We start from the raw sequence: 26,878 nt of genomic DNA, 5'->3' as shown, positions 1-26,878 counted from the left end.
TCTTCTGTCAACGTTTTACTTTGGACAAGAACAATCAATTCTTTATTCTGAGGCAGCTTGGCAGTATAAGATGCATGACTTGAGAAGCATCATTCTTGTTGACATCTAGCTTAGACTTTTTTCCCTTTACCTCTTTTATTTCAGTTCAGTTATTTTAAAACTCTGCATATATTCAAAATAACAGCCTCAAGTTATATCTTTCCTTCATATAATGACCTGTTAACTCCAGCATGTCTGGCAGACCCCTTAACGTTATTCTAGAGAAACTGCTACTTAATCCTTTAGTGACCATGGCAAGGTTAAATATTCATTTTATATCCATATACCTTTTTGTTTTGCATGGCTTTATCATTTCGTAATCTGCCATCATTGTTTACAGTCTAATTTTATATTTATAACGAATATTAAAGGGGTGGTTCACCTTTAAGTTAACTTTTAGTATGTTATTGAATTTTCAATGCTAAGCAACTTTTCAATTGGTCTTCATTATTCTTTTTTTATAGTTTTTGAATTATTTGCAGTCATCCTTGGACTCTTTTCAGCTTTCAAACGGGGGTCACTGATCCCATCTAAAGACAAATGCTCTGTAAGGCTACACAATTATTGTTACTGCTACTTTTTATTACTCCTCTTTCTATTCAGGCCTCTCCTATTCACATCCCAGTCTTATTATTCAAATCAATGCTTGGTTGCTAGGGTAATGTGGACCCTAGAAACCAGATTGCTGAAATTGCAAACTGGAGAGCTGCTGAATAAAAAGCTAAATTACTCAAAAACCACAAATAATAAAAAATGAAAACCAATTGCAAATTTCCTCAGAAGATCCCTTTCTACATCATACTAAAAGTTAACTCAAAGTGAGCAACCTCTTTAAACAATGAAAAATGTATGTGAACTTTGCAAACTTTTAAATGTAATGTTTTCATACACTATTCCTTTGTGTCTTTTGTAGGAATGTATAGTGGGATGTATATAAAGCAATGTAACCAGTCTATAAATGCAATACATTGTTTCTCACATTTTTCTTTCAGATAAATATTGCCATCTATATGCAATTTATCCATAAACTTTAGCAATTTACCAAATCAAGTATTCAGCCAAATTCACGCAAATATTCAGAGGATTTCAACATGGCCGAACCAAAACTGAACCTTTAATGTCACATGCAACTTTGCTCTATGTGGCTGGCCATTGTTGAGACATATCAAGACAATTTTCAGCCTTACTCGTTAATAATCTGGTTGTGTCCTGATGGGATATAAACCCTCGGTTTATAAAATGCCCCCAAGATTGCAGTATTTCTTTTTTTTTTCCACTTGTTTGCTCTTTCTGACTAAAACCTAGGTTTCTCCAGAACACAATGGGGTCTGTTGTCCAGGAATGCCTTATTTCTTATTTTTCTCAAGATATCACCTAATTTACTGTGATTTGTTGTCTCCCAAATACATAACAATTTACCTGTGCAGGTTTAACAACTACAGTAGTGTTAACAGAAAAATAAAGCTTGAAATTTACAGTCCTTTATGATACCCCAGTTCAATATTTTAGAACTTTAGCCCCCAGGTGTCACCTTAAATATATGACAGTTGTGGGGCCCATTTATTAAACCTCAATTTTTTTCTGGTCGAGGTTTTTTTTTTTTTTTTGTTTTTTTTTTACAGATTTATCATACCCCAAAGCTGAGACGAATCTGAAACCTGACAAGGTCAGTGGCAGAAGTCAATGGCAGATGTCCCTGAAGTTGTTTCTTGATATCGTGATCTGCACTGGATAATCCAAAAAATTCAGGATTTTCATCCAATAATCCAAAAAACTCACCTTTTCAAAGTAAATTGAGTTTTTGGAGCATCAATCATATGATTTGAATTTGCACTTAAGTTTGTTGTGACGTTTTGTTGCTCTGATGTCAAAATTATTGATAAATGAGTTAATATCATGGAAGTGAGTGTGGTCGGATTTGTTTTCCAAAAAAAATTAGATTAATTCCAGTTGGGGATCACAACCAAACTGGAATACCCAATTTTACCTTATTTATTATCAAAAAAGCTTGATTTAATCGGTTCTGGTATAAAAACTGAGCTAAAACGCGGATCGTACGATTTTTTTCAGTGTTTTTTCCCCCGAATCGATTGATATTTTTTGGACTTTTTCCTGGAAAGCCTGAATTTTTTGGATTCTTGCCCAAAATAGTCAGGTTTTCGGGCTAATTCCAGCTCAGACCACAGTAATTTCAAAATAGGATAGGAACCTCTGCCATTGACTTATACATAACCTCGTCAGGTCTGATACGGCGGATTTTCGGATTCTGGCTTTTAGCTGTGTCTGGCTATCTTGTAACACTTGAATCTAAAAAGAAAAAACAACGAAAAATTTGTGTTTTGCCCCAAAAACTCCAACTGTAATTCCCTTAGTAAATGTGCCCCTGTGTGTATGAGGGCGAAATAGTGTGCACACCAAACTCCTATAAGATTGATCTCTCTTGGGCCAGATTCTATAGACTTTACCCATACCATAAATTCAATGGAGTGAGAGAACCCAGTAGAATAAATAGATTGGCACATTAAAGTCAATCTGTTCCTTTGCATCAAATGGTTCCATTTATAGCAGCTGTGTAAACTAGTGTACATATTCTGAGCATATGCTACTCCACATTCCATGTGCAAATTTAATCTTGTTCGCTTATGAAGTTTATCAGCAAATATAAAGCCAACTCTACATAGATTTCTACAGCCTGTGTCAAATAGTGAGCACAAACAGGGACTCGCCTTGCAGCTCTCCGGTCCTGAATTCACTTATGGCCTTGGCACTATCGTGTGTGTGTGATTTCCCAAATTCTGTGTTGGTTTCTGCCAGGTGCTCTGCTTTCTCCACTTCAAAAATACAGTCAGGTTGATTGGTATCTTATGGAATTGACCATAGTGCTGTGTGTGGTGGGGGAATGTGATAGAGACCTCCACAGAGGCTGAGACCAATGTGAATGATGAGCACAGAACAGGTCAGCACTTTGTAATAACGATAGATCTACCTTACCTGCACACATATTCAAACCAATGACTCATTTGCAGCTATGAAAAACCTTTAAGAATGTTGTTCTTGAGGCTCAAATTTATCATTTACCCCTATTAGCATGCCCCCAAAAACAACATGTGTATGTACTGTATATTCCATGTAATCATGACTGTAGTTTTTCCTTTATCTGCTGAATGTTGGATGCCGTATGCCTTAAAGAATTGCAATCATGTGAAATCTAACATTTCCTGATGCCTTGTTAGTGGAGTAGTCGCACTGAGCAAAATTACACAAGCTGTTAGCTGTCACAACAATATTTTGCTGTTTAGGGGTGCTCTGCAGGCTAATATTTATTTCATTATTTGCTTACACTGAAGACAGCTTGCAATTCCCTCCTGTCAAGACAATTTACTTGAGCTGCTGTGCAATAGAAATAAAAAGAAAGAACATGCTTCCTTTCACTTCCATGCGTGCTACCATTACCGACCCGCTGAATAAAATCATTTAACATTTTCCAATCTGCTTTTTCCTCAGTGATGTCTTTTGTGGCAGCACAATAACTGGTAAATGCTGTACATACCTACGCTTGTTAGAATTCATTTATAAGCCATCCCACTGGCCAATTCACACACTCAGCCTGATGTTAAATATAGCCATTACCTTGCACATTACAGAGCAAAAATTGCCTGTAGGCACTATATAATAATAATAATAATAGCATGGAGAAGTGCTACATAGGGTACAGGTAGGAGATTTGTGTCATTAATGGGCATAATATAAGGACGCTGTGGGGCAGTTTTATCAAGAGTCGAATTGAAATTTAGAATTTCCAAAAAAATTTTGTGGTCATATTCAACTAGGGTGTTACTCAAATTCAATATTCAAGATTGATCATTCTCTGGCACATTAAGAACTTGAATTCGACTATTCGTTGTTCGCAGCCTTCCTGACATTTACGTTTTTTTGGAGAAAATAACTTCAATCAATCTTTTAAAATTTGAATCCAAATTCGATTCGAGTTTTTGAGTCAATCCTATTCACCTGATTAGATTTATATAATAAATTTCTAATGGTCGGATTTCAAGTTCATGAGAGTTTATGGGAGTTTTAAAAAACTAACATGAATTCTAAATTCGACCCTTGATAAATGTGCCTGTGTGTGCGTGCGTGTGTGTGTATGTATATAAAAAGAGAGATTGAGAGATTGGTTTATGGAAAATATACAGTATATATTTAAATTATATACTCCCTATGATATTTCTGTACACTGTATTGATACAAGAAATACACATTTTATATGGAGGGCTGGTCCTAATATCACTTTTTGATGTAAACTGCCTTTGACAGTGCACCCCAATGTTAAGCAACAGAGTGCAGGCACTAAATGAACTGATTTATCAATCAATATATAAAACTGTATAACAGTTACAGGAGCAGCTTTTTTCCACCCCCTGATGCAAGTTCCTCACCTCGCCTCATTGGCACAGCCCCCCTGCACATACAAATTTGTCAGGATGGGGAGAAGCTGATGCTCATTGGGGCAGATCAAGAATGGGGATGTAAAATATAAATCATTTTGTAATACTGACCCATGTCATAGCTGGTGATTTACCTGCTAATCCAGTGAATTAGATAGATGGATTTAGATAGATACAGATAGATTAATATACAGATAGATTAATATACGGATAGAAAGATAGATGGATAGATACGGATGGATAGATGGATAGATAGATATAGATAGATAGATAGATAGATAGATAGATGGATAGATATATGGATGGATAGATACGGATGGATGGATAGATAGATAGATAGATAGATAGATAGATAGATAGATAGATAGATAGATAGAGGTAGATAGATACAGATAGATTAATATACAGAGATTTATATACAGATAGATTAATATACGGATAGATTAATATACAGATAGATTAATATACAGATAGATAGATAGATAGATAGATAGATAGATAGAGGTAGATAGATACAGATAGATTAATATACAGAGATTTATATACAGATAGATTAATATACGGATAGATAGATAGATAAATAGATATATAGATAGATAGATACAGATAGATACAGATGGATTAATACAAATAGATGGATGGATAGATAGATAGATACGGATTGATAGATAGATCGAGAGATAGATAGATAGATCGAGAGATAGATAGATAGAGGTAGATAGATACAGATAGATTAATATACAGAGATTTATATACAGATAGATTAATATACGGATAGATAGATAGATAGATACAGATAGATAGATAGATAGATAGATAGATAGAGGTAGATAGATAGAGGTAGATAGATACAGATAGATTAATATACAGAGATTTATATACAGATAGATTTATATACGGATAGATAGATATATAGATAGATAGATACAGATAGATAGATAGATAGATAGATAGATAGATAGATAGATACAGATGGATTAATGCAGATGGATTAATACAAATAGATGGATGGATAGATAGATACGGATTGATAGATCGAGAGATAGATAGATCGAGAGATAGATAGATCGAGAGATAGATAGATAGATCGAGAGATAGATAGATTGAGAGATAGATAGATTGAGAGATAGATAGATCGAGGGATGGATGGATCGAGGGATGGATGGATAGATAGAGAGAGAGAGAGATACAGAGAGAGAGATACAGAGAGAGAGATAGATACAGATATAGATAGATACAGAGAGAGATAGATACAGATATAGATAGATACAGAGAGAGATTAGATAGATAGATAGATAGATACGGATAGATGGATACGGATAGATAGATAGATGGATACGGATAGATGGATGGATACGGATAGATGGATGGATACGGATAGATGGATGGATAGATAGATATATGGATGGATAGATACGGATGGATGGATGGATAGATACAGATAGATAGATAGATAGAGGTAGATAGATACAGATAGATTAATATACAGAGATTTATATACAGATAGATTAATATACGGATAGATAGATAGATACAGATGGATTAATGCAGATCGATTAATACAAATAGATGGATTGATAGATAGATAGATAGATAGATAGATAGATACAGAGAGAGATACAGAGAGAGATACAGAGAGAGATACAGAGATAGATAGATACAGATATAGATAGATACGGATAGATAGATACGGATAGATAGATACGGATAGATAGATAGATACAGAGATAGATACAGAGAGAGATACAGAGAGATACAGAGATAGATACAGAGAGAGATACAGAGAGAGATACAGAGAGATACAGAGATAGATAGATACAGAGATAGATAGATACAGATATAGATAGATACGGATATATAGATACGGATAGATAGATACGGATAGATAGATACGGATAGATAGATACAGATAGATAGATACAGATAGATAGATATGGATGGATGCATAGATAGATATATGGATGGATAGATACAGATGGATGGATAGATAGATAGAGGTAGATAGATACAGATAGATTAATATACAGAGATTTATATACAGATAGATTAATATACAGATAGATAGATACAGATAGATAGATGGATAGATACAGATGGATTAATGCAGATGGATTAATACAAATAGATGGATGGATAGATAGATACAGATGGATTGATAGATAGATAGATAGATAGATAGATAGATAGATAGATAGATAGATAGATAGATACAGAGATAGATAGATACAGAGAGAGAGATACAGAGATAGATAGATACAGAGATAGATAGATACAGAGATACAGAGAGAGAGATACAGAGATAGATAGATAGATAGATAGATAGATAGATAGATAGATAGATAGATAGATATCAGGAAGCCATATATAGCTCATTTGGCCACCTACAACTGGAATGGTCCAATCATTTGGCCTCTGTGCATGTGATCAGTTGTAACAGGCATCACTGCAGGTCAGGGGAGAAGCAATTCCGCTTGCAGGTGTGTGGTCCCCGATTGACAACATTTTTAACCCTGCCTGATAGATATCTGGCCTATTAGCAGCAGACCAACATGTCCATAGAGAAAACACCTTGTGTGAGACTAGCCTAAACATGGGTTAAAGCATACCTTGTATTACTTGTTCAATATTTTGAAGCTTCTGCCCTTTCAAAATATATGAAAGTGTGATAGGGATCTTAATATGGATACTGACAGTGACCCGAATATACACTGCAGAAAATATCACTAAAAAAAAAAAAGAGTCCAGAATAATCCACAAAGTATATATCCAGAAACACAAACAGTCTTTTGGAAATGTCAAAGAAATTGTGTGGCAGAATAAAAGTCCAGAGCAGGATTTATATGTACAAGAACAGTATTATTCAGTAATCCTTTTCTACCTCAATGGCCTTGAAATATGTCAGAGACCTGCTTGTATAATATCATCCAATTGTATTGTGAGTTTTAGTTTAGTAGGGAAATGGACATGATTTATCAGCACTCTAATATGAGCCAGTAAGCTTGATATGCTTTACTACCTGCCATCAGAGGATTTTTATTTATGCACACACCAGGGATGAATGGAAGGGACTTTGTTTCTCTGTTTCCAGTTGCTGGGTTTAGTCACTTTAGTTCTCTACCAAACATTTAACTCAATTATTTAACGGTACCTATCTAGTCCTCTGCACTCAACCCATTATCAATATATTTAAGACAGATACATTTTGTGCATACTACTACTGAAAAATGCCTTACCCTTTAAACTATATTGCAATATATTTAAGCTGGCCAACTACGTCAAAGTCATCCCATATCTGGCCAGTCCTACGCTTAATTTTCATCTGATTCATTAAGAATTCTATTGCTTCATTATACATTTTACAAAGGGACTAAGTTTTACCTGCAACTTACTAGCTGCTTTCAAAGTAAAACTCCCAATATATATATATATATATATATATATATATATATATATATATATATATATATATATATATATATATATATGATAAACTAGTACAGGTATGGGATCCCTTATTCAGCCATGACCCCATGTCCCATAGACTCCCATTTTAAACAAATAATTACAAATTTTAAAAGTGCTTCTTTTTCTCTGTGATAATAAATCAGTAGCTTGTATTGGATCCTAACTAAGCTGCATATTGGCAGTTTAATTACTGTTTAATTGATATTTAGCAGACATAAGCTGTGGAGATCCACATTATGGATTCCTGATTAAGATCCTTTATCCCAAATCCCCCAGGTCACAAGCATTCTGGATAACAGATCTCTTTGTGAACTGCTGTGGCATTAAAGTTTATCATAATATTCAGCGGCAACTGGAACACACAATTTGCACTACAATTTGGGTTTTAATACCAAAACCGACAATTAAATAGCCACTTAAATGCCGTTCTAGTTTTTTACTAACAATTTAGTTAGAATACAAAATAGTTTTCCTTGTGCCTGAAAAGTTTTGTATAATGTAAAGAGTCCACATTATGCAGAACAGTTCTACTACTGAAGCTGGCCATACACGGGCCGATAAAAACTGGGACAGACAGAGTCGGCAGCTTATTGACCCATTAGTGGGGCCCTCTGGCGGGCTTCCCCAGTCGATATCTGGCTGAAAGTTGGCCAGCTACCGATCAGGCAGGGCTAAAAATCCCGTCGGATCACGGGCATTTCTGTTCGTTGATGCAGTGCCGTATTTGCTGCGTTATGATCTGATCATTGGGCCCTAGGACCCACGATCAGATCAGCCCGATAACACCCACCTCAATGTGGGCATATCTGGGAGAGATCCACTCATTTGGCAAATCAGCAAACGAGCAGACCTCACCTTAACACAGAAAAACTCTACATGTTCTTTAGAAAACTGGTTTTAGCAAACAAATGATTTATTTAATATTGTTTGAATTTTTTATTTACTTTTTTTTTTTACATTTCATTTGCCTCCCAGATCAATACAATTTCTGTGGAGCATTCTCTGCTGTTGTCACACATATTACATTTCACCAAAAACAGGTTTCCAATGTCCATCTTTTGTTATGAGTTAAAGGAGAACTAGGCCCAAAAACAAATATAGGTAGAAATGCCAGATTTTATATATTAAACTTAGTGTAAAGGTTCAGCATCTCTATAATATTAATGCTTCAGGGCTTAAAATTGTCACCATCTTGGATTTTGTTAGTATGTGCTCAGTGCGGTTTGAGGAGCTAGAAACTAAATCATCAAGGGGAAAATGAGGTTTGCCTGTCATAAATGCTGATGCTACAGGTCTGATAATTAAATTCTAATGCAGAATGCACTGGTTTCTGAGCTGCTGTGTAATTTTAATCTGAATTAATTTCTACTCAGCCTTGTATTGTGACATTTATATTCTATATATACAGTATATTGTTAGTCAGACTGTAAGGTCAGGGAATGACAGTAGCACATAGTATGGAGTGTGAATCAGCAGAACAAAGATGTAGAGTTACTGGTGGAGATATTTCAAGTCACTGCTAAAGGGCTGTGGTTGCTTTGGGCTGGTACAGAACCCCAAACATAATGTATAACATTTCTGCCTTACTTCTTTGTTAACTTTAGTTCTGCTGGAAGTTCACCTGATATAGAGAGCCAGTGTTCTAAACTTTGCTTTTTTATTTACAGGTGACCGACACAAAATTACATGGTAAAAAAGGCAGTGAAAACCTCCCCTTCCCTACATTTTTCGCTGATGGAGATGAAGAATTACCAGAAGATTTATATGATGATGAGGTTTTTCAGTTCAGTGAACCCTCTGTTAAATACACTTGATGTTACTTAATGATAATGGAAAGGTTATGTCGCTATAAAATAGTAATCAAATGTACAGAAGGTTTTCAGTTTGTGAAAAAGCAAATGGGTATCAACCAAACAGGGAACAAAGGAAATACTCTGTCTCATTAGCAGTGTGTTCTAACCCTAACTGACATTTTCTTTGCATTGGTTCTGGATCTCGTAGATCCCATTGTTTTTATATGTATTTCTGTGCCTTATGTTCTGATCCATTCAGTGTTTATAAATTATCAGATGTATTGAATAAATTCTGTTTCATAACTTGTCGTGTTTTGTATGTGTACATTGAATATAGCAGCTGTATCTTTAACTGAATATTGTGGTTTTCTGTGGTGCCACTTGTGAAATCAGCAGAACCAGCTCATCATTGGTAATGATTTCCTTAAAGAGCAAGTAAAGTCTAAAATAGAATAAGGCTGGAAATGCTGTAATCTGTATAATAAATATAAGCATGAACTTACTGCACCACAAGCCTAATCAAACAAATAATTGATGCTTTCAAAGTTGGCTACAGGGGGTCACCATCTTGTAACTTTGTTAAACATCTTTGCAAGACTCTGCACATGCTCAGTGTGGTCTGGGCTGCTTAGGGATCGTCATAAACAAAGCTGCTTGAGTTCTGCATGGCTAGGAAGTAAAGTGGGGGCTCCCCCTGCTGTTCATAAGTATGATTGTTTCCCTGCTCAGCAGTTAGGGACCATCTGACAATTCCTATCCAGAGCAGTAAATGAAGGGAGAATTTCACTGCATACAGTCAGGTTTCTTATAAAAACACTACACATTTTTTAATTAAAGTATATTGGAGATAGGTTTCTTTTTCATTAAAGAAAGTAAAAATTGGATTTTATTTTTTTGCCTTTACATGCGCTTTAAGTTTAAGAACCGCACCTACTGTCAGTTTCACAAGTAACAGGGCATGGTATAGAACGGAAAACCTTAAACAATACAATAGCCCCAAATTGAACAATAACCTCCTCTTTGACCTGTCAAATAATTCTAAATATTTAGACCAAAGATGATAAAATGAGTGAGAGGGTTCATCACTTCCATAGTCAAATCTAAAGCTTCCTGCAGACACAGCTGATTTAAAGAGGGCAGGAACTTCCTTCCTAATCCAATAAATAGAGAGAAGTTTTCTCATGGCATTCATGAAAAGATTTAATACATGGAGCATTTCTCCTACTATATCTAGTAAAAAGTAAAATCACCTGGGCTTGCTTTGTTTTTCTTGAAGAAGTTTCACCAGTCATCCAACTGGCTTTCTCAATTCAGTATGAATGATGAAACATCTTCAAGAAAAACACAGCAAATCCAGTTGATTTGACTTATTACTACAGATATACTATGAAATGGATGAATGAGAATCTTCACAAACGTTCCGCCTGCTGCTTCTTCTTTCTTTACATGGGTGTGCATGCACAGTTGAAAAACTGAACTTTTTACAAAAAAAGTCCGATTTTTCACTTTACTGGGAATGTGTTTTCCCCAGGACAGTGATGAAAAAATAAGTGGAAGCAGAGAGTTGCTCCATGGTGCTCGCTGGTTTTCTACTGATAGGAGCATTGGTCTGGGGTATCAGTTAAATGTTGAAGGATGCATAACTTTTGCCCCCCCCCCACTGAGTGTATCTTTCTTTCTCCATTAAAAGACTATACTTGATTATGTTCACTGCTCATGTCATATATCAATACAATAACGATATACATACAAGGAACCATCAGTAATGACCTTTACTTTTGCCAGTTGGATTTTTTAAACATTTTTTTCCTTCTCATAATTCCATCAATGTTTGTAGTTTATAAGATTGCTTTAGAGAGGGGAGCTACTAATTTGACCTACTTTACTCTGATGAATTTTTTTTTAAGCATTGCTTCTTGTTTAATTTTGTTATTGCTTCACAGGAATTCTTGGGCAATTAATGAAGGCAAGGCTGCAAAATATTAAGCAGTTCATAAGAACATCATAACTGCACAGTGGGTCATTTTAATTTTGTTTATATAAAGTTGAGGTTCCAATTGTGCTACTAAATGTCTTTAGGGACTGGGGTGTCGTGGCATCACTTAGCTTCAGCTGACGTTACAAACTTTTGATGATAAAAGACATTAGGCATCCCACTGATTTAAGCAATAAAAGCTTCTCTGAGTGCGCCCGCTGGCTGGGGTCTCTGCTTTAATTAACACTAATATGTAAATTACTAATAAGTAATTCTACCTGAACCATAGTATTCCCATCAACAGCCAGGACAAAAGCATTATTTTCCATACATCACCCTTTATTCCTTTTTTTTTTTCCCCCTTAATTTCTTCCCCTTTTGTTGTTTTGTATCCCTGTTAGAAAACTGAAAATAAAGAAATTTTATATTTCATATTATTCATTCATACATCACCCTTTATTCCTTTTTTTTTTTTCCCCCTTAATTTCTTCCCCTTTTGTTGTTTTGTATCCCTGTTAGAAAACTGAAAATAAAGAAATTTAAAAAAAAAAATTTCTTTATTTTCAGTTTTCTAACAGGGATACAAAACAACAAAAGGGGAAGAAATTAAGGGGAAAAAAAAAAAAAGGAATAAAGGGTGATGTATGAATGAATAATATGTTTAGAAATATGCAATGTATAAAGTATATATGTAGATACATGTAAGGGTAACCTTACATGTATCTACATATATACTTTATACATTGCATATTTCTAAACATATTATTCATGTAGTGCATAATCAATATCTTACACCTATAAATTGTCGTTTATTCTTTCCTTGGCATAAAAAGAAATCCTTCAAGTAATTGTGCCAGGGTGACCATATTTTCCAGTATTTTTTACTATTGTTCTGCGATATATGTGTTAGCTCCTCTAATAAACTTGTTTTTCTTACAGCTCTCATCCATTCCTCATGCGTCGGAGGGAGTTCAGACTTCCAATTCCTCGGTATTAGTGATTTTGCCGTCTGGATTAAGTGGAAAGTAAGAGGGTCTTCTAGCATTGTTTGCTTTTCTTTATTTATGTATAACAAAATCAACATACTGTCTTCCCTCTGGATTCTTATCCCTGTAATGCTATAAATAGTTTCTAATATCTGATTCCAGAAAGCATCCAGTAGGGGGCATGTAACCCAAATATGTATATGATTCCCAACCGATTTTTTGCATCTCCAACATAAATCCGATGATTGTGGGAACATTTTATTAATTTTGCTAGGGGTATAGTGCCATTTAGTTATCAACTTGTATATTGCTTCTTGTGTTTTTGAGACCTTTGTCATCTTATTGTTATATTTGAGTATCTTGTCCCACTCTAATTCTGAAACTATAACTCCTAATTCCTTCCCCCATTCTCGACCAAGTAAAAAAAGATTATGATTTTCTCGGGTTATTAATAAATTATACATTTTTGCTAGGGGTTTTCCAACCTCCCTATCCATCTGCAAAAGCTGTTCCCATTGGGTAAGGGATCTATCCCAATTATACTTATCTAGCTTATTGATATAGTGTACTAGTTGGTTATATCTCCACTGGTCTCCCAAATGAAAATTATGTTATTGTAACTTTTCTTTCTATTCAGTTGCTTTCCTATTCATATTCTAGTCTCTCATTCAAACTTCTGCCTGTTGCTAAAGTAAACCAGATCCTAGCAATCTGAAAGCTGCTGAAATTCCAAACCGGCGACCTGCTGAACAAACGGCATTTAGCGAAAACCAGTTGCAAATCAGAATATCAATGTTTATGTCATACTGAAAGTTAATGTAAAGGTGAAAACCCCATTTAAGAACATGGCTTCATGTTTGGTGCCCAAAACATGGAAACCTTTGCTTTTTTCATATTTTAAATAGATCTTTTAATAGAAAATGAAGAGGGGAATTCCTGAAATGTGACTGTTATCATTACAAATGCTGCATAATGATCACTGACCATAATATGTATTCACAGTGAGACACCACGGGGCAGATTCACTAAGGGTCGAATTTCGAAGTAAAAAATACTTCGAAATTCGACCCTCGAATTGAAATCCTTCGACTTCGAATATCGAAGTCGAAGGATTTAGCACTAAACGTTCGTTCGATCGATCGAAGGATTTTTCGTTCGATCGAACGATTAAATCCTTCGAATCGAACGATTCGAAGGATTTTAATCCAACGATCGAAGGAAAATCCTTCGATCAAAAAAAGGTTAGCAAACCTATGGGGACCTTCCCCATAGGCTAACATTGACTTCGGTAGGTTTTATCTGCCAAAGTAGGGGGTCGAAGTTTTTTTTAAAGGGAAAGTACTTCGACTATCGAATGGTCGAATAGTCGAACGATTTTTCGTTCGATTCGTTCGATTTCGTTCGTATTCGAACGAATTTAACCAATTCGATGGTCGAAGTACCCAAAAAATACTTCGAAATTCGAAGTATTTTTCATTCGAATCCTTCACTCGAGCTTAGTGAATCGGCCCCCACGTATTTACATGTCTGTGTTATTCTGTACAGAAGAAAGAAATAGAACTCATTTAGCAGACTTGCTTCTCTGCTTTGATATGTTTTAAATAGAATTCATGAGCTCCTTCACCTCAAAAAGCCAGTATGTTTTTTTTCCCTTATCTTTCGTTTGATGTTCCAAGCTGCGGGGGCTAGTACCTTCCCTGTTTTCTGACATAGTAAGCCTAGGGTCATAAATATGAAAAGTAAATTGTTCATATTTACCAATGCAATTATTATGTATCTAGTGATAGGTACATTTTTATAAGGAAGTTGCCTCTAGTTGCAAAAAAAATTAGATAAAGCACAAATGCTGTGAAAGTCTGAATGCTCATGAGTTCAACCAGGTAGAATATAATGAAATCATTTAGCTGATGCGTTTAGGTGTGCTCAAACCTGTATCTAAAACTTGCGTCAACTCATTATAAAAATAAAAAAGCAGTGGAGTAATTACCGGTGTGCATGGCAGGGTGTGCAAATTATCAGAAATTAAGCTTCTTTTTTCGCCTTAAGCATTTCATACCCTCTTCATAGGCAGTAATAACACCATACTAGCAAACAGAATTTCAACCCTGGTAAAGCGCTTTCATTCTGACATAAAAGCTTTGATATGTTTCTTCGTTAAATAACAATATTATAGGTTTACATTTCTGGGCTTCCACTCTAATTCTAATCTGTATAAATAATGTGAAATCACAAAAAGCTGGAGATAAAGTGAAAAGACACAAGCATGTAGGCCCATACAGTTATGGGACCTGCTATCCAGAATGCTTGGGACCTGGGGTTTTCTGGATAATGGATCTTTCTGTAATTTGGACTTATATACCTTAAGTCTACTAGAAAATCATGTAAACATTAAATAAACCCAAGAAGCTGGTTTTGCTTCCAATAAGGATTAATTATATCTTAGTTTGGATCAAGTACAAGCTACTGCTCTTTTATTACAGAGAAAAAGGAAATCATTTTAAAAACTTTGTATTATGTGGATAAAATTAATCTATGCATTCTGGATAACAGGTTTGCAGATAACCGATCCCATACCTGTATTAATAACCCTTTGTACTAAATATGAGTAATAATGGTAAGTACCATAAAAATCAACGAATGCATCTGTATAAATAATATATAATTATATAATAATCTTCATAAATAAATGTGTGCCCTGCTAAATAACTAGTAGACATATATATATATATATATATATATATATATATATATATATAGATATTCCTCTATTTCCCCATGCACATAACTAATGACATTACTATCAGATTCTGTAAAGAAAAGACATCGCTTGAACCACTAGGTAAAACGTCACAAATTCATCATTGAGGACTAGTAGCAACCGTGTATGGAAATAGAAAATCCCAGAGACCTCTTTTACATAGTTACATAATTGAATTGGGTTGAAAAAAGACAAAGTCCATGAAGTTCAACCCCTCCAAATGAAAACCCAGCATCCATACATACACCCATCCCTACTTTTAATTAAATTCTATATACCCATACCTATACTAACTATAGAGCTTAGTGTCACAATAGCCTTTGATATTATGTCTGTCCAAAAAATCATCCAAGCCATTCTTAAAGGCATTAACTGAATCAGCCATCACAACATCACCCGGCAGTGCATTCCACAACCTCACTGTCCTGACTGTGAAGAACCCTCTACGTTGCTTCAAATGAAAGTTCTTTTCTTCTAGTCTAAAGGGGTGGCCTCTGGTACGGTGATCCTCTTTATGGGTAAAAAGGTCCCCTGCCATTTGTCTATAATGTCCTCTAATGTACTTGTAAAGTGTAATCATGTCCCCTCGCAAGCGCCTTTTTTCCAGAGAAAACAACCCCAACCTTGACAGTCTATCCTCATAATTTAAGTCTTCCGTCCCTCTAACCAATTTAGTTGCACGTCTCTGCACTCTCTCCAGCTCATTTATATCCCTCTTAAGGACTGGAGTCCAAAACTGCACTGCATACTCCAGATGAGGCCTTACCAGGGACCTATAAAGAGGCATAATTATGTTTTCATCCCTTGAGTTAATGCCCTTTTTTATGCAAGACAGAACTTTATTTGCTTTAGTAGCCACAGAATGACACTGCCTGGAATTAGACAACTTGTTATCTACAAAAACCCCAAGATCCTTCTAATTTAAGGAAACTCCCAACATACTGCCATTTAGTGTATAACTTGCATTTATATTATTTTTGCCAAAGTGCATAACCTTGCATTTATCAACATTGAACCTCATTTTCCAGTTTGCTGCCCAGTTTTCCAGTTTAGACAAATCACTTTGCAAAGTGGCAGCATCCTGCATGGAACCTATAGTTCTGCACAATTTAGTATCATCTGCAAAAATAGAAACAGTACTTTCAATGCCCACCTCCAGGTCATTAATAAACAAGTTGAAAAGCAACTGCACACCCCCCCCCTTATTGTCTGTTTTTTTCCCCTTGACTCAAAATCATAAATGAAGCAGACTAATTGTAAGCAGTATGGGCACATACTGAAGATTTTATGTTATTTTTAAACAAAAGTCATATTATCATACCTCCCAACAGTCCTGCTTTTGACAGCTCAACGCGCAGTCCTCCATGTGTACTGAAAAGTCCTGACTCTCTCTGCACTGAACAACCGGAAAAAGATACAACTTTTCTAGCTTACTTGGCTTTTGGCAGAGAGCCCAGAACAGCCACAGGTGCAGCTAAGATACATTTGTAACAATTTTGAGATAAGCAAATAAGTAATTGTAACAATTTAGAAAAGGAGGTCCCTTGCGAAAAGTTAGGCAGAGGCACACGCTCAGATTCGGGGAGATTTAGTCACCCATTGATAAATCGCCTCTTCTTTGGGACGACTAATCTCCCCAAACTGCCTCCTGCCGGCTAGAATCTAAATGGCACTCAGAGCGATTCGTTTTCCGAAGTCGCCCGAAGTTTCTTCTTGAGGCAACTTTGACCGACTTTGGAAACAAAGCCATCCCACCGGAGATTTAAATTCTAGCCGGCAGAGAGGCAGTTCTGGGAGATTAGTCGCCCGAATCCCCGAATCTGAGCGCGTGTCTCTGCCCTAAAGGGCAATTCACCTTCATTAACAAAACTGTAATAACTGGGAAAAAAACACAGAAATGTGTTCAAGCTTTCATAACCTGCCAAATTTTGTAAAATGAACATGGTAATTAGGGGGTGTAGCCACAAAAGAGGCATGGCCAAAAGATTGCTGCGCTGCAACTTTTTTTGTGCCTCTTTTCGTTTCCAAAATGTTGGGAGGTACAGTATGTATTATATGTGTATAATGGGGATAATCGAATGGAAATACTTCATTCTGGGACATACTTTTTTATAGTCGTTAAAATAACCTGCCTTGATATATCTAGTGGCTGCACATGGGAAGGAACATAATGTAATTCTCTCTGTAAAGCTCATCACAGTGGGGCACTGATTTCATGTTCTCCCAGCACTTACTATAGTGATCTTTCAGAACTGCATTTTACATTCTTGATTGCATAGTTAATTAGTTACATCTGTGGCTGGTTCACCTGCTAATGTACATGATTTCCTTTGCTTTTCCCCCAGACATATCTTAACTCATATCTGAACCCCCCACCGGTTGTCTAAAATCTTTTAAACAAATGTTTTTCTATTCTTCATCAGGAAAGCAGACACTTCAAGTATTAAGGTTCGAATTGTAACTTCGAATTCAAGTTTTCGAATTTCGTTTTTTTGGAAAATATTTACAAATTCGAATTTTAATTCACCAACTCGTATTTGAATGTGAGATTTATCACAGCTCAACCCTTGAATCAATTGAAATTTGAATATTCACCACTGCTGAGCTTATGTAAAAGTCAATGGCAGAGATCCGTTGAACCATTTGAAGATGTTAATTGCCTTCCTGACATTTGAGGGGTTTTTTTTAAGGAAAACTCGGTTCTAATTTTCGGGTCGTTTGTATTCAATCGAATGTTAGAGGTTCAAGTTCTTACATAAATAACCTCCCATTTCACATTCAAATTTGTTAGAGTTTAAAAAATAACTTTGAAATTCGACCTTTGATAAAGGTCTAAGTGGCACTAGTTTTACAGGAAAATACTAGAACAGGGACATGTTTAAAATGTCCCCCTATTGACCCTAATAATCCTTGTAAAATGGGCCTTTAATAAAACCCATGTTTACTTGACCAAAAGTATGTTTTCTCCAAGTAGATCTGAGCCATTATAATACATTTATCAGCGACTCCGTACTAATGGAAATCATTGAGAAAAATGAATAGTAACACCCTTTGTAGCCCAACATTTGTTCAGTGTTAATTTATTATTATTACAGTGCCATTGCTACTGTATACAATGATTAACTAAATTAGCATTCACCTCAAATCTTAACCCTAATATTTTTTCAGACTTTAGAACGGACCAGTCCAACATTTTGGGAATCTCATTTTGTATGATGCTTCACTTTTAAGTTAACTTTAAGTATGTTATAGAATGGCTAATTCCAATTGACCTTTATTTTTCTCTTTTTTATAGTTTTAGAATTATTTGCCTTTTTCTCGTTCCAGATTTCAAATGGGGGTCACTGACCCCTCTAAAACAAATGCTCTGTAAGGCTACATATTTTACTTTTTATCACTCATATTTCTATTCAGGCCTCTCCTATTCATATTCCAGTCTCCTATTCCAATCAATGCATGGTCGCTACGGTAATTTGGACTCTAGCAACCAGATTGCTGAAATTGCAACTGCATAAAAAGCTAAATAACTTGAAAACCATTAATGAATATTACTTTCTACATCAGTGATCCCCAACCAGTAGCTCGTGAGCAACATGCTGCTCTCCAACCACTTGGATGTTGCTCCCAGTGGCCTCAAAGCAGGAGCTTATATATGAATTCCAGGCTTGGAGGCAAGTTTTAGTTGCATAAAAAACAGATGTAGGAACAAATAAAGCCTCCTGTAGTCTGCCAGTCCACAAAGGGGCCACCAAATAGCCAATCACAGTTTCATGCTTATGATGCTCCCCAACTCTTTTTACATTTGATTGTGGTTTACGGGTGAAAAAGGTTGGGAACCCCTGGTTTAGGCTAATTGGTAGAATTGCAGTGTATACAAATCAATGGCAGAAATTATTCACATGGCAGTCCTAGAAGGTTGTCATTTTAATCTATTTGTGGCTTCTGCAAAATGAATTAGAAAGCTGAGATTGAAAAGGGCCTTTGCAAATAGTGACATAATAGAGAGAACCCCACAGGCAGAGAAAGAAGAGTCTCCATATTTCCACACAAAATTAAAATGTAGATCAGAATATGTACTCACTGAAGATAAAAGAGAAATCATCAGGTTATATGAAGAGTTAATAAAACAAGATCTAATGAAATTGCAAGAGAGATGGAGTGCTAACAAAATAAGATCAAATATGACCAGGACTGAAGAAAAAGCAGTAGAGGAATTAAAGACAAACAAAACTATTATTATTAAACCTGCAGATAAGGGGTGGGGGATAGAACTGATGGACAAAAAGGAATACATAGAAATATGGAACCAATTGTTAAGTACATAAAGAAAATTAGCATGCGATCCAACAGAAATATTTAATAATAAATGTAGATTAATAATAGAATCAGCACGAACAGAAGGAATATTAAACCCTAGAGAAGGGGAATATTTAATACAGGAAAATCCAGTGATACCAGTCTGTAAATACATAAAGACATTAAAAAAAACCCACCAGGGACCCATAGTCTCTAGTATTAATTCACTAACATGCAATTTATCAGAAAACGTGGACTGCATTCTACAAAGATATGTTGTAATATTAGCCACATACTTTAAAAGATTCAACAGAGGCTACAATTATTCCAGGAAATAGATCCCCAATTCTGTGTACACTAGATATGACATCTCTTTCACGATTTTTTCGGATTTTTCACCCGAAAACTCCGATTTCTTTTTTTTGCCCGAAAAATTCGAGGTATTGCACGAAACCCAGCGCACATCAAAAAAAATCTTTGGGACTTCTCCAGTTGATTTATATGCAACCTCGTCAGGTCTGAGATGCCGGATTTTCAGATTTGGACTTTTTTTTTAAACAACTCCCTATTGCCAGGGTTAATTTGTAAGTCTATAATGAGTCCTGGCCCCTATTACTTCTCTGTTTTTTGCTTGTGATGATCCTTTAAAAAAAGGAAAAAAGCTCACCTACCCAGTTCGAACACCAACTACTTCTAGGGGGTTATTTATTAAAGTCCAAATTCGAAATATTTGTGTTTTTTTTAACTATAATACAGTATACGAATTTTTAGTGGGTGAAAAAACTAGATTTTTTCTAGATTTATTATAACCTGAGGATGGAAAAAGTCTGATTCTGAAAATACTCTATCTTAGACATGCCGAGGTTGTATATAAGTCAATGGGAAAGGTTGCTATCCTATTTCGACGTTTCTGTGGTCTTTGCTAGAATTAGCCTGAAAATCCGGCTATTTCAGTTTCTTCAGATAAAAAAATGAAAAATCTATGGATTCTGGAAAAAACGATTCCAGGTTTTTGCTCTATTTTATTAAGTTTGTCCTCTATCCGTTTAAATTGTGCTTTTTTTTAATAATAAATAAGGTCCAATTGTGGATTCTAGTTTGGCTGGACTTTTTTATTTTAAATACTCCGAAAAATTCAGATGACTCAAGTCAAGTACCTTGTATCCCATCTCCAACTCACCCCTCACTGCTCCTACTACTACAACCGCCATACCACCCCCTTCTTCACAGTGGACTGTTCCTGCTCATTCTGTCTAGAACTTAAAGCAGATGGGAGCAGATTCTATGTGCAATTTTGGGGGTTGCGCCCCTGCCAGCTATGCTTTATCCTGCCAACCCCTATTTAGGGCCCTGGGCAGGAGTAGTGCATTGCATTTTTATAAAATTTGTTCGTTTTATCAGAAAGATGTAGAAAGCTGCTATCTTTAAAAAAAAAAAAAAAAAAGAGAGAGAAAAGAAAAGAGAAATGTGCAGTGTAAAGCTGTATCCTCATTCTTTAATATATACCATAGTACAGCTAAAAGGAAAAAAAAAGCCATTTTTGCATTATTCTTTTCAAACTAACTTTTTTGCGTTCACTGATCCAATGATGAAAGAAAACAACTCTGCTTGTGCACGACTTAAGGATTCCACCACGGTTCTTCCTATTAATTCAAAAGAGGAGGAACGAAGTCCCCACTCCAGGGGTTTTTGTACAGTAAATGTGCTCATTATTTAATCAGCCGCACTGTGTCCCATATTTTACATAAAATTCTACATCTTTTATTCAGCATTATTTCCTGTCAGCAGAATTGCACTAGGTCAGGGATGCTACACACCCTTCATTCCTGCTGTCACCAAATGTTTCATGTAAAATAATAAAAAGAAAAAAATTAATATTCTTTGCCATGAAAATCTTCCTTTCATACTTTCTGGCTGTTTAGATAGGAGGTGGACTTGTGTGAACAGGAGATTATAGTAGTAAGTTGTTAAATACACTCATACAGTGTAACTCTTTGTATTTATGCATTTCTCACCCATGGTCAGCTGCGGTTTGAACTGTTCAGGATCTGTCAACTATAAATCTTTAATACTAGGTAGTACAGGTATGGGATCCATTATCCAGAAAGCTTTGAAGTATGTGATGACCATCTCCCATAGTCTGTTCTCTGTATTAATAAAACAGCACCTTGCAAAACAATCCTTCTGGGTTTATTAATTTAGTAGACTTAAGGTATCCACTTAAGGAGATCCAAATTACAGAAAGACCTGGGTGGAGCCTGGCTTTACTCTACTACTCTAAGGGGCAGATTTACATATGGTCGAATGTAAATCCTTCGACTTCGAATATCGTCCGAAAAATCGTCAGATCGAACGATTAAATCCTTCGAATCGTTCGATTCGAAGGATTTTAATCCATTGATCGAATGATCGAATGATTTTTCTTCGACCAAAAAATTGTTAGAAAGCCTATGGGGACCTTCCTAAAATTGCACCTCGGTAGGTTTTAGGTGGCGAAGTCAGGGGTTGAAGTTTTTTTTAAAGAGACAGTACTTCGACTATCGAATGGCCGAATATTCAAAGATTTTTAGTTCGAATCATTCGATTCAAAGTCGTAGTCGAAGGTCGAAGTAGCCAAAAAGAAACATTCGAAATTCAAAGTTTTTTTATTCTATTCCTTTACTCGAGCAAAATAAATGTGCCCCTTAGGGTTCCAGAGATCATAGGGGTATGGACACACACACACGTTTTTCTGCTGCGTTTTCGACACGGTCTGCGCTGCAGTTTTTAAAGACGCTGACTGCTGCGTAAATACTCTTAACGGTTTCAAGTTTAGGCAATGACACATACGCTAGCGTAGTTACGCAACGGTCAGCTTTTTTAAAACCATGGCAGAAAAACGTATGGGTGTCCGGGGCCTAATGACAAGGGTGTCAACATTAACAACAGGAAGAGACGTGGATTCTGAATAGAGAGGAAACAGTACAGATTTTAAGCAAGTCTCCAGTTTTCATTTTCAGCAGTCTGGTTGCTAGAGTCCAAATTACCCTAGCAACCATACAATGATTTGATTGAGAGACTGGAATATAAATAGGAGAGGCCTGAATGGAAAGATGATTGATAAAAAGTAGCAATAACAAGATAAGTGTATCCTTACAGAGAAATTTTTTAAATGGGGTCAGTGACCCCAATTGAAGAAGAAGGCAAAATAATTAAAAAAAACTTTAAAAAAATAAATAAACAATGAAAACCAATTGAGAAGTTGTTTAAAATTAGCCATTCTGTAACATATTTAAAGTTAACTTAAAGGTGAAAACCCCTTTAAGAAATAGCGAAAAGGAAATTGATGAGTATCGATTTTACAGTGATATCTGGAGAAAAAACTGTAACGTTGCCCGTAGCCTACTATTAGATTCGATGCCCATAGCAATTGATCATCTGGGAGGCTGAGGAATTCCTTCCCTGAATGGCTTAGAGTGAAATAATGATTTGCATGGAATCCATCAAAATCCATACAATAAATGACCGCAGGATTCCCCATGTGATCTTTCATCAATCTGCCCCATAGTATTTGTCCCTGGAATATGAAAATGTCCCTGGATTTATAACTAGTCACTTGCAGAAGGACAGTGTGTCAGTAGCCAGTTCTTGTTGTCTGTTCTCTATATTTATTGAGAAAAAGGGGGTTAAAACTCTAAACAATAAAATCTTGTGCCACCTTAATGTGGTCCTTGTGTGGCACTATGGTCTGAGGATTAGTAAGTAACTGGGCCATTTGTTATTCAGGGAACTCTGCAGAGAGGATTTTGTGAAAATACCTTCTGTCTCCGGTTTCCAGCACCTACTTTATTTTGCAGATCTATCATATTTATTCTGGCAGGCTGGAAGGCTGTGCTAAAAGGTCAGTGTTATCAAAAAAACAATATTCTCAGAGACCCTTATTTGATGAATGATTGGCTCTGGAACCATCCATTCACTTTATGCAGAGACAGGAGCAGATTTATCTTATTTACCTCTTATCCCTTATTTGGCAAAGTGAATAATAGAACTAGTGTACCAGCTATGGGCATTTTCTATTTCTGCATAAAGAACTACTGTAGCTATGCTTAACAGTGGCATATTGAAATGGGACTTTTGTTATGGGTTACAGTATCCCCTAAACCTTGGGTACAATGAACTAAATGATTGCACTGGGCCCTCTTTATGTGTGTGCCTCGCAGCAGCTACTGGGTCTGCTGTCACACTTCAGTTTAAATATTTCAAAATATTGTCCAAGGATTTCATGTTGGAGAGAGAGGTGCGGAGTAGGCATAGCACACTTCTCATACATTAGATGATAATGATTGCATATGAATTTTCTCATCTGTTTTGGAGAATATTGCACATGGCAAATTAAATTTCAGGCTGATGAAAAATATTTATGTAACTATTAAATAATGAAGACAATACTATTTTCATATGGGTAATAAACTAGATTTAGGGTATATAATGTGTTTGCTGAAAGGGCTAGTTCACCTTTATCTTAAGTATGATGTAGGCAGTGATATTCTGAGATAATTTGCAATTGGCCTTCCTTTTTTATTTTTTGTCCTATTTGGATTAGGTTTTTGTTCAGCAGGTATCTGATTGTTATGGTCCAATTTGCCGTAACAACCAGCACTTGCTTATATGAAAGCCTAGAATACAATTTGCAGGGTGCGTGAATAGGAAGATAAGTAATAAAAAGAAACAATAGCAATAGAATTGTTGCCTCGCAGAGCAATCGTTTTGTGGCTGCCGGGGTCAGTGATCCCTATTTGAGAGCTGGAAATTGGCAGAAAAAGAAGGCAACTAATTCAGAAACTTATTAAAAAAAAAACCTATGCAATAAAAAGAGAACCAGCTGAAAAGTTGCTAAGAATAGGTCATTCTACAATGCACTGACACTTAAACTAAAATGTGACCTACCCCTTTAACCTCTGCTGATAATGGGCAAGGCATTAAAAGCAGAATCCTCACTTACAAGCTATGGAAAGAATGAGGGGCCATCACTATGGAGATTATTTACTAAAATCCGAATTTATCTCCTGTTTACAAAAAAAAAAAAACACAACTAAACTCCCATGCTCAATTTTACCTTATTTATTAATATAATAACTCCTATTAATTTCATCACAGAAAAACTTGATAAATTCGAGCAAAAACTCGAATCGCTTGGGCTTATTTTCCCGAGAGGTTTGCCCGAAAACTTTAAATTGAGATAGACGTCTCTGCCATTGACTTATACGGGACCTCGATAAATTTGAAGTTTAGTTAATAACCTCCTACTACAGCCTCCTCTATTCCTCCTAGTTCTCCTGCTGGGTGCTATTCTGACAATTTATGAGCTAATGCTAATCTGTAGGTTGTTGTAACTACTCCAGCCTTCAGGTAACCTGCTTTAGGGAAGGAGGGGATATCTCCCACTGTATTTAATGTATTTAGTGTGTCAGTAACATCTGTCTCTAACTGTATAATGTAGGGGTATTCATTAGTGATTTGTGGGTCCGCTGCTCCCCTTTATTTATAGACCTGCGCCCGCCCACAGTGACGTCACAAAAGGGGCGGGGCAGGCGTACGTCTATAAATTCCGGCGCCGGAAGCCGGCAGTACTAGGTTGCCCGCACCCCTCGCATTTTGTCCAGGGGTCGGCCCGAACCCGCCGGCCCCGCGGTCCTTGTGTCGGCCCGCACATCACTAGTATTCGTCTCAAGCACAGTAAGTGGAGTTTAAGATCATAGCGGCTTCTGATTCTCATAACATTGCAGATCTCTCTGGCGGCTGCTGCAGCCCTTTTATTACTCAGATATAAATAATTTATTAATGATTAGTGATGGGCGAATCTTAGCCGTTTCGCTTCACCGAAAATTTGTGAAACAGCGATACATTTTTTCCACCCATTATAGTCTAGGGGCATCATTTTTACCTTCATTAGCAAAACTGTAATAACACATAAAACAGGGCCCTAAAACTCCTAAAAATGTGTTCAAACTTTCAATAACCTGCCAAATTTTTTTTAAAACGGACGTCGCATTTAGGAGGTATGACCATAAAATGGGCGTGGTAAAAAATGTCATCCACAGAACTTTATGTCCTTCATTCAAATGTTGGGAGGTATGGGCTTTGTATTGTTTTTAGCAGGGATCAGGGGTGTATTTATTATATAGGCATTCGAGGGCCTGTGCATATGACGGCAGTAAAAAAACATTTCCAAAAAAAACCTCCCACTTCCCCTGCTGCTCGGTGCTTTGTTATCAATTTGGCAGCAGGGTAGGCGGTATATTGTCCTTCTAGCAGCACATGGCGGAATTCACATCCACCGATATCATGCAGAATACACTACTGGCTGGGATACCCATAGAAATTACTGCTTGCTTTTGGAATATAAGATGCTTTGTACTTGCTGATTTGGGGACCCTTTGGCTGTAATGTGTACAAAACTCTTCTCTCTTTTCTTGTGCAGTGTTCACATTTTAATAATACAAGATATTTGGATGTTTGCTCAGCTCTTCTATACCCAGGGCAAAACAATAGCACTTTTAGAAAAGACGGTCACCAAATATATCTCTCTCCTTTGGGGTGCCATCATGCAAATATGACAAGCTTGTTCTTATGATAGAGACTTACATTATCAGTCAGCAAATTCAGGGCACCGAAAAGCAGCGACAGATTGTGGTGTGAAAATATATTGCAAAGGACTGGTTTGTAGTGGTTTATTCTCGTGTGGTCAGCAAATGGTCCCGCGCAGAAGAATTAGCAGCTAGGCTGGAAAGCCTGTGTTCGCCCACTGCAGTTGGGCAGTGAAATACTTGATTACCTCCTAATCTGCACCGTATGAAAACAAATTGCTCTTCCAATGCTTACATCTTTCATTTACAGTCCACACGCCACAGGGGTGTATGCTCTTAGCAGGCGAGCGAGATGTGTAGACGTCCACAAACCAGTTCATTTATCTTAACCGCCCTCTTGCAGAGAGTTTCCTACTGTCAAATAAGCCTCTTCTCATCCATTATCCCAACTCCCAGAAGAAAAGGAAAATAGGAAAAAACGAGATAATTTTTTATTTATAAACATGTGAGCACCTGGGATTTAACCTATTAGAGAAAAGCAATATTTGTTCT

The 26,878-nt window shown here is 36.3% G+C and overlaps 1 protein-coding gene across 2 annotated transcripts in view; it reads left to right on the top strand.

Moving 5' to 3' along the window:
* Positions 1–10,048, top strand: part of mrpl3.L (mitochondrial ribosomal protein L3 L homeolog) — a 53,267-nt gene extending 43,219 nt beyond the window's left edge. For both annotated transcript variants that reach the window (XM_018267507.2, XM_018267506.1), the window contains exon 10: positions 9,620–10,048. In XM_018267507.2, coding sequence (XP_018122996.1) covers positions 9,620–9,766 — 147 coding nt within the window. In that variant the 3' untranslated portion in view covers positions 9,767–10,048. The remainder of the gene's footprint in view (positions 1–9,619) is intronic.
* The last annotated feature ends 16,830 nt before the right edge of the window (positions 10,049–26,878 follow it).

This window comes from Xenopus laevis, chromosome 6L (genome assembly GCF_017654675.1).
Source record: "Xenopus laevis strain J_2021 chromosome 6L, Xenopus_laevis_v10.1, whole genome shotgun sequence".
NCBI classification, from domain to species: Eukaryota; Metazoa; Chordata; class Amphibia; order Anura; family Pipidae; genus Xenopus; species Xenopus laevis.
Note: the sequence above shows the minus strand (reverse complement) of the source record. Positions and strands in the feature narration are given on the sequence as shown.